This window comes from Pipistrellus hanaki (genome assembly GCF_964339955.1).
Source record: "Pipistrellus hanaki genome assembly, chromosome: 3".
In the NCBI taxonomy this organism is placed as follows: Eukaryota; Metazoa; Chordata; class Mammalia; order Chiroptera; family Vespertilionidae; genus Pipistrellus; species Pipistrellus hanaki.
The window spans coordinates 22192736-22211978 of record NC_140505.1 but is presented as its reverse complement, the minus strand read 5'-3'; the positions used below and the strand labels follow the sequence as shown (position 1 = coordinate 22211978).

General features: G+C 40.4%; 1 protein-coding gene across 3 annotated transcripts in view; it reads left to right on the top strand.

Annotated features, from left to right (window-relative positions):
• ZMAT4 (zinc finger matrin-type 4) overlaps positions 1-19243 on the top strand; it is a 320194-nt gene that overhangs the window by 29160 nt on the left and 271791 nt on the right. For 2 of the 3 annotated variants that reach the window (XM_084879761.1, XM_084879760.1), the window contains exon 2: positions 12470-12630. The exons of the other annotated variant lie outside the window; for it this stretch is intronic. In XM_084879761.1, coding sequence (XP_084735887.1) covers positions 12539-12630 — 92 coding nt within the window. In that variant the 5' untranslated portion in view covers positions 12470-12538. The remainder of the gene's footprint in view (positions 1-12469; positions 12631-19243) is intronic. 3 annotated transcript variants of the gene reach the window in all.

Sequence of the window (19243 nt, the reverse complement as noted above, 5' to 3'; positions counted from 1 at the left end):
TTAGCCAAATACAGGCATAGTAAGTGGCAGGCTGGAGATTTTAGTCTAAGTCTGCCTTACACCAAAGCCCAATATTGTGTTCCTTCCCCACAGGAAAAAGAATCCTCTAGATATCCTACAAAGGCAATTACCCAATGGTTTTCTCAGGACACAACACTTCCCGGGGGCCAGGGCCAAGAAAGCTCAATCATCACATGTGGACTGCACTTGGCATCATGGGGACTCACTGGGGCCAGGACAAGAAAGCAGAGGAATGAAAATAAATCAGCAAATACTTATGAGGTTGCTTATGTGTGTCCTACCAATGACATAATGCAAGGTGTCTCCCCAAAATGTATACACACTTTAACAGCCGATAGCTCAGTTCTGGAAAATGAAATGTATTTTAATAAACATTGTCTTTATAATTATTCAACGTGTGTACATACATACATTTTTTTGGGGACACCCTGTATATGGTATAGGGCAGTGGTGTTATGCAGACCAGATGTTATTTAAAGTTTCAGAAGAGAAGTAGAATTTCTTGGTGAAGAGGAAGGTTGAACCAGGTCTTCTAGAAGCTTGACTAGTATTTGAATGGCTAACAGGAGGGCCTTCAGTGAAAGGCACTAGCCCAAACGTCAGTGAGCAGAGGTGGGGACAAGCATGAAAATAAGCATGTGAAGTGGGATGGGATGAAGAATGGTATCCAAACTAGAGAGTTCAGGCAGGGCCACATGGCTGTGGGGGTAGACAGGTAGAGGCAAAGCCTGCCCTGCAGGTCAGGCAGGAGCTGCAGTTTGGTGAAATAGGTACATCTGTAGACTCTGTTAGGGCATTTACACAAGAGTGATGGTATGTAAAGCCCCAAGTCTGGTCTGCAGGATGGAGTGGGCGAAGCAGAGCCAACAGTCAGGGAGGATGACTAGTGCACCTGCGTAGGTAGCAATGGGGAGGGAGAGACAGACGTTTCTCAAGAGCTTACAAAGATAAGCATTAAGCTTTAGAGCTCGCCATCTAGCTTTAGGGTTTGTGATGATCTTAGTTTGAAGATGGGGTGGGCAGGATAAGGGGCAGATGATCCTGCACTCTCTTCTGCCTTAATAATTCTAACTCAAACATTTCCTTTCCTCTGCTTTCTTGTCCTGGGCCTGATGAGTCCTCATGATGCCAAAGCGCAGTCTGTGATTACTGAGCTTTCCTGACTGGTCGCTGGGCAGGAAGGTGTTGTGTTCTGAGAAAACCTTAGGTAAACCCTCAGACTGTGCAGGCTCCGGAGACGTGCACTCATGGTTCTGGAGCAGAGAGCTCATTGCTCCTGCAGGCAGAGTTCCCGGCTACCAGCAGCTGCAGGTGCAGAGGCGGAGACTCGCTCCTCCTGTGGAGGTTTCCAAGCTGCTGTGAGCCACAGCCGTTTTGTTCCCAGGTTTCCTGGTATCTCGTAGCCCTCTTCATTTTTGTCTGATTTTGTTATTTTGAATACAGGAGATTTATAAATGTAAACTTAACTGGATTATTTTATATGCATATAATTGCAAATCAGAACAAATCATTTGTTCATTTTTATTCAGCAAATATATTAAAATATAATAACATATACAACTATGGTAATGATTTATTTGTGCCAGCCATCATGCTAGCCTCTGGGGTATAGCCAAGGACAGTAATCATGGCTGTTGTGGAGCTTGCTGTTGGTTTGGTGGTGATAAACAAGAAAAATGAATGAGAAAATTCTATAGTATTTTATACAATGATATGTGCGGGGTGGAAAAATTAAACAAGGTAAGAAAGATTGGCAATGCTAGGAGAAAGGTAGCAGGAGGGAATTGCAATCCTACATATGATGGTTAGGTGACATTTGAACAGAAACTCAAAGGAAGTGAGAGAATGAGCCATGGGGATCTCTGGGAAGAGCCTTCCACAGGAAACAAGTGCAAAGGCCCTGGGGTGAGGCATGCCCATGTGTTTAAGAAACAGTGAAGAAGCCAGTTGTGGCTGCGAATAAGGAGCAAGGGTAGAAGAGCAGGAGATTTGGACAGAGGCAAAGTGCAGGGAGGGTGCAGATCCTGCCGAGCACAGAGGCTTTGCAGCCACTGCAAGGACTTTGGTGTTAACTCTGAAATGAGAAGCCATTGGAGAGGCCCGAGCAAAGGACTTATGTTTATCAGAATCACTTCTTTGCTCCTTTGAAAATGGAGTAGGGGGCCAGAGAGGACAAGAGGAGGAGACTGTTGTCATACTGCTGGTGAGGCGCTGGTGCCTCTGGCAGCACAGCTGTAGGGGTGACGAAGAGCTGGGGAAGTTGAGTAGGAGAAAGGGAAGAGTTAAGGATGACTGCTAGAACATCTGCTTTCATCTAGTGCTTGCAAGCCTAGTCACCCTGTGGGTAGTCATTGGGCTTACTGTGCCCTGAGGGGCTGCCTGAATGCAGACAAGGGAAAGCAAGTATAATATTGTTTCACTGTATGTGTGCCCTGTGTGTGTGCGTGAATGTGTGCATGTGTGAGCAGGTGTGTGTGTGTATGTGTGTGTGTGTGTGTGTGTGTGTGTGTGTGTGCAGTGCTTTTCCTGTTGGATCCCTGCACCCACAGCACTGAATCCATTAACCAAGGCCATTATCTCTGGACTCCCCAGGCTCTTGCCAGCTACTTACACATCAGAGAGAATCAAAACACTCCCACTTGCCACAGTAGAGCATTTTGGTTGCTCATTTTGCAGGTGTTGCCCTCCTCTTAATTACCCATCCACTTCCTTTCCCAACCCCCTTCTTTTTGGAAGTTGTAAAAAAAAAAAAAAAAAAAGATAAAACTGCCAGATGTGAGCCCAGACTCATCAGTAATCCATAAAACACTAAGCACACCCCACTCATCTCTCATGCTTTATGAAAAGTTAAAATTAAATCAGGGCAGCGTTATTAAGCTAAGTGATTTCTGCTGGATTCGGATGAATTCCTGTGTGTGCAACATCGTCGGTTGGAAATGTGCCTGGGGTGCCAGTGGGCTCAGAATGCACATCCACCAGCTATTAGTGGAAATGGATCTGCTCGCAATGGGGCACTTGAGGCTTCCCAGCCCTGGGACACCAGCCTTGTGTGCAGAACCCCAATGCACACAGCCCTGACAGCCCTGTATCCTGTGGTGCCCACCAACCCTTAAAAGCAGGAAGGAGAGACATAGGACAAAACAAGGAAGCATGGCCACAGACAGCATGTCTGCATACACCAAGCCCTGGATTTGAATTGCAGAGAGCTGTAGGGGATCACTTTCTTTCTAGGGTCCCCGGAAGGCCAGTGTTGGCAGGGTTATATGCTGAGAATGCCATGTTCTGGGGATGACATGGGATGGAATTGCTGATCCCTGCTTTCAGGAACACCAAGCTGGCTTGGAACTTGGCATAACTAAAGTGGCTCTGAGAGCTGAGGCTTTATTATATCCACTAGTGGCCCAGTGAACGGAATTTGTGCACATTGAAAGGAAATTGGGAGAAATATTTTAATATCGCTATTAGAAAATTAGTAAAATGTATATGAAAATAATATATAAATTGATTAGTAAATAAACAATAACAACATGATATAACAACAACAAAGACATGATATTAAAACAACATTGCTAAAAAACAATGACTGATAAATTGATTGAACTTATTCTAATATCTCTGTCTATACTACATTAAGAGTGAAAACACTTTCAGAGTGCTTGATGAATTTCTCTTGTGACAGAGTGTTTACAACTTTAACTTTAATGTCACACACTCTTCGAACTCGAGAGAAAGCAAACTATAACTGACCATGTGCAAAAACGGCTTCAGGTAGGAATATTCCTACTCTGTCTAAAGTTCGTCCTTTTTTTTTTTTTAATATATTTTATTGATTTTACACAGAGAGGAATTGAAAGGGACAGAGAGTTAGAAACGTCAATGAGAGAGAAACATCGACCAGCCGCCTCTTGCACACCCCCCACAGGGGATGTGCCCGCAACCAAGGTACATGCCCTTGACCGGAATCGAACCCGGGACCTTTCAGTCCACAGGCCAACACTCTATCCACTGAGCCAAACCGGTCCCGGCTAAAGTTTGTCCTTGTGATTTGTTAATAGTCATCTCAAATGCTGGCATCACGGGAAACTGTCTTTGAATTAATGTAAATGGGAGGCCAGTGTCAGAGAGGGACAAATTGATTCTTAGAATCAGAACAACCTTCCGCAGATCTTGTTCAGTCATCCAGAGCTTGTGAATTCAGCTTCGATTATATTAGGTTGAATCTTTTGATAACAAATCTATCTAATACCATTACAAAGACCATTTACTATTAAGATTTCTCAGTAGCATGATGATTGTACTTACTTTTTAATTTGACATGGCATTCCCAAAGTAGTAATACTACTAAGAAATTCAATGGGGAAACTTTTGTTTTTAGCAGCATTCATTGAATCGATGGAATCATCACTCAAATAGGTGTGAAAATCTCCACCATTGCATATATCCAAAATTTCTTCATTTAATTTATGAACATGCTCATTAATTTAAGACAAATAATTGCACGTTTAGATATATTTTTAATATTATCTATAGATATACTATTTCTAAAGCTTCAATAATAGATTCATTACAAATCATTTCATGGGAGATTTCAAAATATTCTTCCAAGAGCTTTATATTGTGCATGTGCGAGTCAACATTTATTTAAATTGCCAGTGTGCATCATATGTACCAGCTGGTTTATTGGTCAGTAGGTTGGATGGATATACGGTCAGTCACTTAACTATATATATATATATATATATATATATATATATATATATATATATATATGGACTAGAGGCCCAGTGCATGAAATTAGTGCATGGGGGGTTGTGTTCCTCAGCCCAGCCTGCACCCTCTCCAATCTGGGATATCCCTCTCACACTCCAGGACTGCTGGCTCCCAACTGCTTGCCTTCCTGCCTTCCTGATTGCCCCTAACCACTTCTGCCTGCCAGTCTGATCACCCCCTAACCACTCTCCTGTTAGCCTGATTGCCCCTAACTGCTCTCCCCTGCAGGCCTGGTCTCCCCCAACTGCCCTTCCCTGCAGTCCTGGTCACCCCCAACTTCCCTTTCCCTGCTGGCCTGGTCACCCCTAACTCTCCTCTCCTGCAGGCTTGATCACCCCCAATTTCCCTCCCTTGTAGGCCATCTTGTGGTGGCCATCTTGTGTCCACATGGGGGCCGCCATCTTTGACCACATGGGGGTAGCCATCTTGTGTGTTGGAGTGATAGTCAATTTGCATATTATTCTTATTAGACGGGATTCCCTTGCTTCATGGCTTTATATCCTTTTGAGAAACTGTAAAGTGAGTTGGTTTGGCATTGTAAAATCCAAAAAAGGGTTGGGAAAATCAGACTGATGTTCAGCAAATGGTAGGAGAAGGAAGGACATCTTTTCGGGCTCAGACTTCTACATTCTGCCTGGGGCAGAGAAAACATCATAAGATGGAATCAGAAAGTCTGGGCTCGAGTCTCGGCTTTATAAACTGAGGCTGTGGGACAGTATGTGACTAATTTTCTGAGTTCCAGTTTCTATTTGAGTCCCAGTAAAATGAGAATGATGTAACCCCCCTAGGACAATTGTTGGGGAGTGATGAACCATGCATTTAAATCACCCAGCTGGGGGGATCAGCATGGAAAAGATGCTGGGTCAGTGTTCATTGTTCATCCTCTGTGGACCTGGGAGGGAGCAGGCCTGGGTCACTGACAGCATTCCCTTGGGCACTGAATTCACATCCTGCCTAGAAGGCTACTCAGCCTTGGGCAGTGCAGTTCTGTACTTCGGACACCCTGGTCTGCATTATGTGTCTCTTAAAGTCATCAGAACTTACCCATGGCTCTGCAGACAGGATTGTGTGGAAGATTGTGTTCGAAGACGACATTTTCTGAGCAATATCAGTCTTGGCCTGTATAGCCACATTTAATTCTGCACTCACAACTTCCTTTTTGTCTTGGGCTTTGTCGTGCAAAATGTTATATGAAGCTCAGAAGTGGGAGAAAGTGGCATTTTTCAATCTTGCTAGGAATCATCCAGAACTTGTGAATTCAGCAAAAGGTTGATTCTTTCAGCCCTTGCCTTTGCCAAAAGATATCCGCACACAAAAGGACAGTTTTAGGGGAATATTGTATCTGAATTTGCCAATAAGATTTACTTTTACATCTTTGTCTGGTCCTGTTTGGGATTCATTCAATAAAATTCTGTGCTGTGCACAATGTCAGTCTTTTATTTAAAGAACCAACTTCCCAAATAGAAAGAGAATTTCAATAAGCGGTTTAATAAAAGTGTTCAGAACTTTATATTTTTAGGAACTTGGTACTTCATAAATATTGGAATTTCATATAATCTAAACCAGCTTCAGTGCGTTTTTAGTTTTTGATATGTTGTGACATATAGTTTTTGAGAAATCAAATTTGGTAGGCTTTTTACACCCATCTTCTAGCATGCTAGGGGCTTTCTCCATGCTTGTTCAAATTCAACCTGTACCATCACAGTGCGTAAAAAGTCCAGTCACTTTGACAAGTCATGACCCCACTGTAGTCACAGAGACACATAATGCAGACCAGGGATCAGGATATCATCACCAGCTCATGGCTGCTGTGTGTAGCAGTAGGTACCCAGACTACAAGGGAATGTGACACTTGACTTCTCTTGCCCTTGCCACTAAGATGCCCCAGCCATTCTCTCAACCATTAGAATCACCCTTTCCCACCCACAGTGAGGACCTGAAATACAAGCGCTCTCAGGTATGTAAGGTTCTAGTAATGTGCGCAATCTGCACTTATATATCTAGTGCAGTTGTGAGAAGGGGAAACTCTCAATGGAAAAATCAATCTCAACATAGGCCATTTTCTGATGACTTTAAGGATACTGGCAAATGGGCAAATGCTTTTCTAGGATGAAGTGTGATTTTCTGGGCCTGAAACACAAAACTCTGCTTTATTTCATCTAGGCAGAAGTCAGATGCATTCATTTACTGTACTGAGAAAGGAATTTAGAAGGTCATTTAATCAGGGCATTCAATTCAATGCTGTCCACAGACATTGCTTCGGCATCTTTTATGTGCTGCTCATTGTAAAAGATACCATAGATACAACGATGAATGAAATCTGACTAAAATACATACCCATTTTCTGGGACTTTAGGATTGCTTATTTCATATAGGTAAATGCTGTGATAAAAATGTAAGTGTCCCTCTGTGTGTGTATATAATCTTTGCATCAAGGGCGAGGAACTTTTTTTTCTGCCAAGGGGCATTTGGATATTTATAATATCATTAGTGAGCCATACAAAATTATCAACTTAAAAGTTAGCCTGTAATATTTGGTCAAACATTTAAATAACTTATCCTAGTGCCTTGGCAGGGCCAGACCTACATGGCCCATGGGCCAGACATTCCCCACCCCTGCTTTACATCAATTCTAGATCACGAGTATTCATGATAGATAGCTTTACTTGGAGTTCTGACATAAATTAATGATTTTTCCAAGGCCTTCCATACTTGGTATCTCATTAAAGTATACCGTTTGAATTAATTTTGGGGGAAATTTGTTCTAGTCCTCTGTTTCAATGACCATCACTGTATGGATTTTCTTCAAATCTGTATCTCCATTTTATTTCTTGCTCTGAGTTGCTTTACTATGGTATGTTCAGTTATCAACTGGGTATTTCCACTTGAAAGTGCTATAGAAATTTAAACTTACGCAGTTGTAAATTGAACCCATCTCCTACATTCCCTCCTCTCAGCCTCACCTTCTACCTCTTTTGGGTTGTTCCCTGTCAATGTGAATGGCACTAACATTCAAGCCAAATGCCGGGACATACTTCTTGACTCTTCCTTTTCCTTCAACTACATCTTTCAAAGGATCCTTAACACAGCAGCCTATACTTATTACTGATTTTTTTTTTTGTACCTCTATTTTTTTCCAAATTCTTTTCTATTTCTAGAGAGGCCGACCATAATCTTTCCCATGGATTTACATACATACTTTTAACCACTTTTCCCACTTCTAATCTTGGTTCTTTCTAAGCATTTTCTTCACTCTAATAAGAGTAATACAAATATGATCATCTTGCTTTCCTCTGTAAAGTTCTCCAAAAGTACATATTGTCTTTGTGATAGACACCAAACTTTTTCATAAGGCTTACATGACACTGTGTGGTTTGTTCACTGCCTTTTCCTCAGGCTCATCTCTTGCTGCTATTCTTGTCCCCCAATGATCACTGGATCACCGGGATGGCTATCTATCTCTTGAATGCCTCAACTGTTTTCAACCCTCCATTCTTGGCGCTGCTGTTTCCTCTGCCTGGAACAGTCGTCTGAGTCCTCATTCATCCAACACATACATGTAGAGACTTAGCATGTGCCCAGTCCTGCATGTGTTGGTATACAAAAATGACATGGTCCCTCCCCTCATAAGGTTCAGGTATGTAAGGTTTTGGTAATGTATTCAATCTGAGGCCAATGTTAAATATGAATATGTAAATATGAATGATGATAAGTAGGGGAAGGAACATAGACTATAAGAGAGTGTGAGATGGACCTAATTTAGACTGGGAGGAGTAATCAGGAAGGGCTTCTTTGAGACAGTGAGGGTACCTGAGACTGGATTCTCTTTGGGTCTTTTTTCTACCTCTTCCTTTAAGAAGTCCTCCCTGGCCTTCCAAGTATGGGTTTAATGATTTAGAGCTCACATAGCATCACACACTGCCCTATTAGATTTTTTTTGTCCTGTTATATTGTAGTCACCACTCTCCTCTAGAATGTAGGCTTGATGAGGACAGGGTTAGAACCTCGCTGGCTGCATCTTCAATTTTAAGCAAGTAAGTAGTTGCTCATGAAAATCTGTGACAGTTTGGGATAAAGCTAGAACTCCTCCCAGTAATTTGAGAGGCACTGTAGTATATGGACTGTGTTCTCTGCCAGAATTCTTCATAGAATAGAAAAATTTGGGAGTCATTGTCCTAATGTTTGGTGTGACCCACTCACATCTCTAGGGCTGCGTCACTATCAACCATGGCTCTTCACAGAGCTTCATGTGTGGTCCTGGCAGCAAGCATTAAGAGATGCCACAATGGAAAGGAATATCATATCTTTTGAAAGGACCTAAGGTGGTATTGGATATTGTAATAAATGAAAATATATCTGTTCTAGTCAATGAATTAATTATATCTATAAATTTAGGGTAGAGGGCAAAGTGTGACAATGACCCTGGTGAATATGGCTCATATCTGGGTTCAGTTCAGTTGCCTGTCATTTGATGGATCCCCTGCTTCACCTCAGGATGGTATTAAAACCATGCCAGTGATGATGATGATGATGATGATGATGATGATGATGATTTTGGATTTGAAGATACATAGGAAAAATCCTTTTGTGGCAGAAGTCATTACCAAACACTGTATATAAACAAGTATTATTATCCATATTTTAATTTGTGGAAACTGAGGCTGAAATGATCTGTGACTTGCCCCAGGCACAGCTAGTAGAATTAGCTGTGGGGATTAGTCCTTGATCCAAATGATCATAAAGCCTTTATTCTTTTTGCTATATCACACATAATTTTGTAACTCCTTAGTAAAAAGAATTAGAAGTCTCTTCCCTCATACTAATCTCAACATCTTTTTCTGTATTTTAAAGTTGTTGAGTAGTAAGGCTGAAAAATAGATCTGTGAGATATGGAAGAATGAGCTCCCATGAAATCACTACATTAAAATGTGAAATGCATGATCTCTCCTTGCCTCTTACTCTGCTTAACTCTCGTGACTTCACCTGGCTGCTCACAGTTATCTAGAAGCTTCATTATATTTCAGGGTAACCTCTGCCTCCCTCCCACCCCCCGCAATGCCACTGCAGTTGGTGCATCTCTCATGTGAACACACAACTTGCTTTGACATCTGATAAGATATGTACAGACAGATAGCACAGTTACTCCAGCTTATCTTGAGTTTCCACTCTTAATCAGAGTTGTTTTGCTTAAGTTAAAAGCCCACTGAAGGCAGTTGCCAAGTCTGTACTTCTCTTTGTCTGACAATAAACTCAGAATCCCTAAGATATATGTGAATATATGTTGCTAGACCGTCCCACTACCACTCTCATGGATTGTAGAAGATTGAAGATTTGGGTTTCCATGCAGGTACTGCTTGAGGTGTGGAAAGAAAAAGGAATAAGTTGCAGTTTCCTTTCTGTGGATTGGTGTCACTGGTTAAGTCTCTCCATTCTCTGATGAGGGTAGAGGGTGACCCTCCCTGTCAGCGAGAGCTACTTGGGATGGCTTTCCCTGCAGCTTCTAAGGCAGGAGGCCTTGCAAGTTGTCATGTGACTTCACTGGGTATTTTGCATAAATCCAATTTCCCTGAAACACAATCTTTTTGAAGTTGCTGAGGTCAGGAATGGCAAGGCAGTCCAGCAGCCCTGGCCCAGCTGGAGAGAAAACAGTATTTACATAGAGTTTAATTTGAGGTCAAGGGCAATTACAAGGGCTTTTTTGAATGACAGAAGTCCCCCTCAACCCTCATAGCTCTATCAATTAAGTTAGGTCCAAGCCAAATGTATCTTAATGATATGAGGATGACAGGACATCACATGCTTCAACACTGATCATAAGCACAGCTATCTTACAGGTAACTGGCCAAAGCACTTGCACAATTATGTGTTTGATCAAGTTGACAAAGAAGACAAAGGTCAGGCAGATGAGCATGGTGAATGAGAACAGAAGAGAAGCTGTAAGGAGAAGGACTTTCTAATGAGTGGAGTTTACTGGTACCTTGAGAACTAAGGTGAATTCTTCATGTATGGAATAGTTAATGTGAGCAGAGGGGTCTGGGAAGTCCTTTATCATCTCTATTGATGGCCTTTTGTGGAGCCTAAATTCTAGTGATTAATCATTCATCTGGGTCAAGACATTGGATCTAACACCACAGAAATGAAGCCATATTCTCAAGAATAATACTTTGACCTGTCGTCATTCAATAAAGCATTCATACACTTATTTATTAAACCTGCCAGTCTTAGGATCCAGAGGGAAGAGAAAAAAATCACCAGTTGATCTCAATGGCAAGGCAACATCCAGTGACTGAGGGTTTATTCTGCTCAAGTCCTTGTTCTGAGGAGGAACAAGGAAGCTTAAATCTAGGAGAAGGAAAAAGAAAAAAACCCCCAAATATTTCAAAGTTTAAAGACTAGCTTTAAAAGAGATGAAAATGAGAACCATCTCACCCTTCATTGTTTTCCTTATTTTATTAATGGCAAATTTATTCTTCCTATCTGTCTAGTTGAACTCTTAATATATATATATATATATATATATATATATATATATATATATATATTATTCATTTTACTGAGAGGAATGGAGAGGAGTAGAGAGTTAGAAACATTGATGAGAGAGAAACATTGATCAGCTGCCTGGGGATGTGCCCACAACCAAGGTACATGCCCTTGACTGGAATCGAACCTGGGACCCTTCAGTCCTCAGCCCTACGCTCTATCCACTGTGCCAAACCAGTTAGGTCCAGTTGAACTCTTAAGTCATGTTTTCTTCCCCTTTCTCCAGGTTCCTCATGTGAAAAATATCATTGAAATATATTTTGAAGCACACAATAAAATGCATAAATCTTAAGCGTAGAGTTCAATGAATTTGAAAAGTGTTTACACTGTGTAACTCTCACCCAAATAAAAAATACAGCATAATTACCACCACTGAATATTTGCTCCTGCCCTTTTGTAGTAAGTAACTCCCTTTCCACAGAGGCAACCATTGTGGATGTCTCTCATACAGAGTAGTCTTGCCTGGTCATGAACTTCATATAAATGGAATCATGTATTTTGTATTCCTTTATGTCTAGCTTCTTTTGCTACACATATGTGTGTTTTTTTTGAGCTTGTTCTTATTTTGGTAATCCAATTCTTTTTATTGTTGAGTTTTATTCCATTGTATGAATATACCAACAGGTGCTTGTTCATTTTTCTGTTGAAGAACATAAGAAATATTTCCTGTATTTTTTACTTTCATGAGCAAAGTTATTATGCACATTGTTTCATGGGTCTTAGGGGGGCGGTATATGTTTTCATTTCTCTTGGGTAAATATCTAAGAGTGAAATAGTTGAGTCATAGAGTAGGCATCTATTTCATGTTAACAGTAATTGTTAAACAGTTTTCCAAATTTAATGTACCATTTTCACTCTTAGTAGCAATGGATGAGAGTTTGGAAGACTGTCTCCTCCCCAAATTTGGTATTGTCAGCCTTTTCAGTTGTAATCATTTTAGTTGATGTGCAGTGGAATCTCCAGTTGGTTCCTCATGTGTGATTATCCTTTAAGTCCCAGTGAATCATTTCTTGACATTGTCTCTTAGATACATTTTTTTATTTTTGTTTTCTTCTTTTTAAAAATAGTCCTAGTCCAGTCTTGATCAACTCCCGTTTGAACTGAGTGGTAATCTCTTTACTTGCCTCCCTTCCACCAGGCGACCTGGCTTCTGGTATTGCCCTGGCGACTTCCTGATCACTGCTGTCCTTTGCTGCTGAAATTTTTAATGACTAACACCAATATCAGGAATCTTCAAACTTATGATGATTGCAGTGGAAAACTCTTTCTTCAGAGCGGAGCTCATCTGGTTGAAGGAAGGTGGGAACCTGCTTATTCATCATTCCCATTTGTTCTCCCTGTACAATTGTAACTCCCAAGGTTCTTTGTGAATTCCTTGTGCTCTTTGAAGTGTTCCTTAGAAACTGCCAACTGACCAGACGTGGCACCTGCCCACATCTAGAGCAGCAGCTCCCACACCTCCCTTACATTCCCTTTCAGCCATATATTCAGTGCTTATGGGCTTCTGAATACAAAATACTGTTCCAAGCTTTCAGGCCTCTGCTTATGCTGTTCCCTGTCTTTGGAAAGTGCTTCTCTGCCCATCCTCCCAATGTCTGCCTGTGGAAATACGATGTCCTTTGTACCAAGATGCTCAAACATGAAGTCTTCAGGGTTGATGTCTCCTTGTCTGTGCTACTCCTTTCCCTTGTATGAACCCTGCTGGGCTGCAGTAGTCTTAATCAACTTTGTTTCCCCTGTGCCTAGCAATCTGACATTCAATTTCCCTTATGTTATGATCTCAACCTACTTCTCTTACATTATCTTCGCTAATTTCCATGCTTTAGCCTCGCATTCCTACTGCAGCGGTACACATAATATACAGTACAAGCATTTCTTCCCATGCCGTGGCCTGTAATGTCCTCCCTCACCTGGAACACCCTCTTCCCTTTGTCTTCTGTTCCCAATTCTGCCCACCTTATATTGATTCCTCAGTTCTTCCATGAACCATCCCAGGACATCTACACTAGCAGTTAATTCTTTCTTCTCAGAATTATACTTAATATTTCTAAATTCCTTTGTCACTCAGCATATCCTTTCTAAAGACCCATCATCTATTTAGAGAATTGAGACAAATACAAATGAGATAGTAACAGAATGATTTAGACTTCATTGTACCTCCCATTCTGTCTCACACAACCTGTGTGGACTAAGACTTACTGGGGCTCATGCACTATTCAGAACATGGGAGTATTGTGGGAGGGATAACTAGGCAAAATCCTCTTTAAAAGGTGGTGGTGAGCATCATGATAGCACCAAATACTGGAAGGTTAGAGCTATCCATGTAAATGGTGGGCAGACCTGAAAGATTAGTTTTATTGCCACCAGTATTTCTCACTGGTCAATTCTGTTCAGGAAAATGCTGCACCCTCCATGCCAGGTGGTTCTGATTCCATCGAGTGCCTTTGGCTCTCTAATGGAATCCTGCGCTTCCTGACCTTGTGGATTTGCTGGAAGAGAAATAATTTTTATCTCTGCTGAAGGTGTTTCTAGCCCTCAGTTAGGAATCATCTAACTCTAGCAACTGAGAGCTAGAGGGAATTTGAGTCATTTGTCACCAGGGTCATCAAAGTGGCCAACAGACAAGCCCATACCTACAGGGATAGACTCTGCTGGGCACCATTAAGATTCAGGACATCGTGGCTCTGCAGGGTAAAACACCACAGCTTGTCAGAAAATAATGCAGACTCAAGCCGCTTTTGGTCTGGACAAACCGTTTATAAAGAGCCTAAGTTAAGTGGGCTGGTGGCCAATTTTTGAAGTCTAGTGTCATTTGAAATGAATACAAACAGCAGGGGATGAAGAAAAACCATGAATGCCACTGTGCTCAAATTAGCAGTTGGAGTTTCAGATATTGCTGGTACAGTATTCAGGTGGCATAGACTCTATCTCAAAAATGCCCTACCTGTCCTTGAATGTTGATCATCCATTAAATCGACTATCTTTTTTTCAATAATTAGCCCTCTTAGAACACATCACAGTATTTCCTTTATCTTTTTCTCTCACCCAAAGAAGAAATTGACCACCCCTGGTATCTGGCAAGTATCTTTTGCCTTTCTTTTCTCTTTTGTTTTAACTTCCAGACAGTTCTACCCCATAGTCTTTGGGCTGAGGCTGGGGTCTTCAGAATTCACATTAGGTTGGTGGCTGGGAGTGAGGTGGGAGGAGAAATCTGGAAGCTTGAGCCACTCTGTCAAAGGTCTGACCTCTAGAATTCCCGCCTACCTAATCTCCCTGCCTCCTGCAGGTCCACAGTTGGTATTGCCTAAGCACTTTGAATTCTCATTATAATCTCTGGTTTGATATCACTGACATTTTCTCATACTCCTCAGGGTTCTTTTATTTATGTGTTGTTTATGTAACTATATTTTAAACAGTTACATAAACAATAGAAGGACATTGCCTTTCTTTTGTGCCGTCTTAACCTCCATAGCCACAGGAAATTAGAACTAGGTATACTTACAGTAGGTGCTCAATAAATGTTTGCATTTTGGCATATCATATTGGCAAATAATTTAGGACAGTGGTTCACAAAATGTGTTCCCCAAACCACTGGAGTTTTCTAAGGTCCTTGTAGGAAGTCTGTGAGGTCAAAATTATTTTCATAATAATATGAAGGTGATATTTGCCTTTTTTACCTTGGACAGTGAAGCAAAAGCAAAGATGGTTACAGCTGCTGGCTCCTTAGCCCAAATCAAGGCAATGACACCAAATCGTAGAAGAAGGCAGTACAACCACCACATGCTTGTAGTAATAAAAACAAAACAAAAATTGCCAATTACACTTAGTTCCTAGGCAACGTTTTGGAAGTTATTTATTAAATGTCAGTCTTTGTGTACACTTTTTAAAACTATCCTGTGTGATAAAGTGGGAAAAAGCCACAAAGAACTTCTGTTTCATAGTGTCGTACAGATCTTATCTCGAGGAAAAGCTGCGTTGTGAGCTGACCTAGAATTTTCCCTATGGAGCATTATTTTTACTAGGAAAAAAAAATGCCTGGTAACCAAACCCTGGCCATTCAGAATTAAATATTTGAGAGTCATTTTCTTAAAATTGGATGAAATGAGCCTGACATTTCAAGTACTAAAACAGACTGTAATTTTTGTCCAGTGATAAAATTCAAGCATTCAAGAGCAAATTAACTTTTGGAAAATTTGTGTCTATTACAGTGAACTTGATAACTTTCCATATTTTAAAGACTTTTGTGAAGAGGGTTGATATAATGAATGTGTTTATTTTATCCTGTATAATGGAATGTGTTAACATTTGGATGATCTACATAATTCAGTGAAATGTTTTTCAAATGATCAATACATATTGTTATAAAATTGATTGATAGAAGAACGATCTAAAATGAAAGATAAGCCAACAGAGTTTAATATAAACAGCTTATAAAAAATTTACTGAGGTTTCACATTCATACTGCAACTAACCCTTAAGAAGCAACCTGTTGTCAAATTTTGGCAGTGTCAAAGAAAAAATATCTGAGAGATGCAAATCAAAACAATAGTGAGATATCACCTGTTAGAATGGCTATCATCAATAAATCAACAAATGACAAGTGTTGGCTAGGTTGTGGAGAAAAGGAAACCCTAATACACTGTCGGTGGGAATGCAAAATGGTGCAGCCACTGTGGAAAACAGTATGGAGTTTCCTCAAAAAATTAAAAATGGAACTTCCATTTTGACCCAGTCATTCCACTCCTAGAAATATATCCTAAGAAACCCAAAACACTCATCAGAAAGAATATATGCACCTCTATGATCATAGCAGCACAATTTACAATAGCAAGATTTGGAAACAGCCTAAGTACCCATCAGCAGATGAGTGGATAGAAAGTTTTATCATTTGCACAATGAAATACTATGTGGCAATTAAAAGAAAGAACTCTTATCATTTGCAACAGTGTGGATGGACCTGGAGAGTATTATGTTGAGCAAAATAAGCCAGTCAGAGAAAGAGATAAGTATGACAGGATCTCACTTATATGTGGAATTTAATGAACCAAATAAATTGATGATCAAAAATAGATTCAGAAACATAGAAGCATGAACAGACTTTTGAACCTCAGAGGGAAGGTGGGGGAGGGGGAAAAAGAGGGGAGAGATCAACCATGAACTTGTATGCATATATGCCTAACCAGTAGACACAGACAATGGGGTGGTGAGGGCCTGGGGATGGGGTAAGGGAGATGGGAGCAGTTTGGAAGAGGTTAATGGGGGAAAAAGAAGGTTCTATATAATAATTTCAACAATAAAGATAAAAAATAAAAATAAAACATTATAAAATATTATTAAAAAATAAAAATAACTTTACATTCATAGCAAAGGACCTAAATAGACACTTCTCCAAAGAGGACATACAGAAGGCCAAGAGACATATGAAAACATGCTCAAAGTCACTTATCATCAGAAAGCTGAAAATTAAAACAACAATGAGGTATCACCTCACACCTGTCAAAATGGCTACCATCAACAAGTCAACAAATGACAAGTGCTAGTGAGGATATGGGGAAAAGAAAACCCTAGTACACTGCTGGTGGGAATGCAGACTGATGCAACCATAATGGAAAACAATATGGAGTTTCCTCAAAAAATTAAATATTGAATTGCCATTTGACCCAGTGATCACACTTATAGAAATACAGCCTAAGAAACCCAAAGCACCAATCAGAAAGAATATATGCACCCCTATATTTATAGCAGCACAATTTACAATAGCTAAGATTGTGAAACAGCCCAAGTGCCCATCAGTAGGTGAGTGGATAAAAAAGCTGTGATACATTTACTAGTATACTATGGAATACTATGAGCAGTAAAAAAGAAGAATATCTTACCCTTTGAAATAGCATGGAGGGACCTGGAGAGTATCATGCTAAACGAAATAAGCCAGTCAGAGAAAGACAAGTATCACATAATCACACTCATATATGGAATCTAAGTAACAAAATAAACCGATGAATGGAGTGGAGTGGGTCCAGAGACATGAAGCATGGAACAGAGTGCAAAATCTCAGAGGGGAGGTGGGGAAGGTGGGTGGGAGGTAATCAACCAAAGACCTTGTATGCATATATGCATAACCCATGGACACAGAGAATAGGGTGCTGAAAGCCTGGGGTAGAAGGGGAGGGGACAGGTGCAGGGGCAGGCTGGAGCGGGGTCAGTGGTGGGAAAAAGGGGACATATGTAACACTCTCAACATTAAAGAATTATTAAAAAATAAAACAATAACTACATTTATAGAAAAGTTATAAACATAGTACAAAGAGTATTATACAACCATCTCTTTCCCCCCCCTAATTTTAACATCTTTCATGTCCATGGTATATTTCTCAAAACTAAGAAATTATCATTGGAACAAAACTATTAACTAAACTATACACTTTATTTATATTGCACCAGTTTTCTCACAAATGTCTTTTTTCTGTTCTAGGATCCTATCTAGAATACCACATTGCATTTGGAATATAGTATATATGTAACATATAATGGTTTATTATTATTATTATTATTATTATTATTATTATTATTTTAAAGTGAATTAATAAATGTTTTGAAATATCTCAGTTTTTGTTTCTATTGTAGTAAATACTGATAGACAAAATACTCATAAACAAAAACTTTTGGATTCTCAAACATTTTTAAGTATGTAAAGGGGTCCAGAGATAAAAATGTTTAACTGCTGACCTAGAATATTTTGTAAGAGGAGAATGTTTATATTTGCAAACTGCTAGACTGTAAGAATAGGCGTAAGGTTGAGGGTTTATATAATGTCTCTGGAGAGTTTATTTCCTTCCCCTCCCCCAATGATCCATAAATATACATGAGCGTGCAAAACTGAATTCAGTGAGAAAGAACCTGGGTATCGGAGACAGCACTAGATCAAGTCACTTAGTTCAGTGAGCTCATAAATGTTAATTCAGTACAGACTATGTACCTGGTGATAGTCCAAACCCTGGGGATACAGCTATTCTTAAGACAGAGTGAGTTTCTAACTAAAGAGATTACTTTTTTGAGGGGTGGGGAAGCAGGAAGTTATACAGTGAGCACATAAACAAAGAACTTACATCACTTTCTATACTTGTATGTGGTCTAAAGCAGAGAAAACTGAGTGATGTGGCAGAGAGCAATGTCAGCAGGAGATGGGTGGGAAGGTGCATAGGTGGGGGCTTGGTCGTGTTTGGAAGAAGGCAGCCAAGTGAAAATCTGGTGGACAAGGATTCCAAGTGTGAGCTTGGTGCTTTTGAGTGGCTGGAGGGAAGATGAGTACGGCTAGAGAGTGGTGGGTAAGGAGAAGAGCAGGGGAAGATATAGCTGAAGAGGGAGGTAGGATCCAGATCAGATAGGGCTCATGGAACTGGTAAGGAGTTTGGATTCTATTCTCCTTGCCTAAGAAGCTTTGCTAGGCTTTAAGCAGTGGAATGACAGTGTCTGGTTGACTGGTAAAACCATTCTCACCACATAAGAATTGACTAAAAGGTGTCAAGATGGAGGGGAGGGAACAGTAAGGGATTTTTTGTAGTAGTTCAGGTCAGAAGTGATGGTGGCTTAGGCTCCAGGTGTACATCCAAAGATAGTAACACATTGTCAAATTTAGGATCTGTTTTTGAGTTAGGAGCAGCATGTTTTGCTAGTAGATTGGATGTGAGTGGGAAGGAAAGAGCAATCAAGGAAGAATATCAGGTTTCTGTCCTGAGCAGTTGGGTAAATAGGGGTAGCATTTACTGAGATGGGGAAACTTTGAGTCCAGTGAATTCACAGATTATATTCAACAGTTCTTTTTAGATTTAAGTTAGGTTTGAGCCCTCGGGTATCATATCATGCAAACTACAATTTAATTGAGCAGATATTGGTCAAGTACTTACTCCATGCA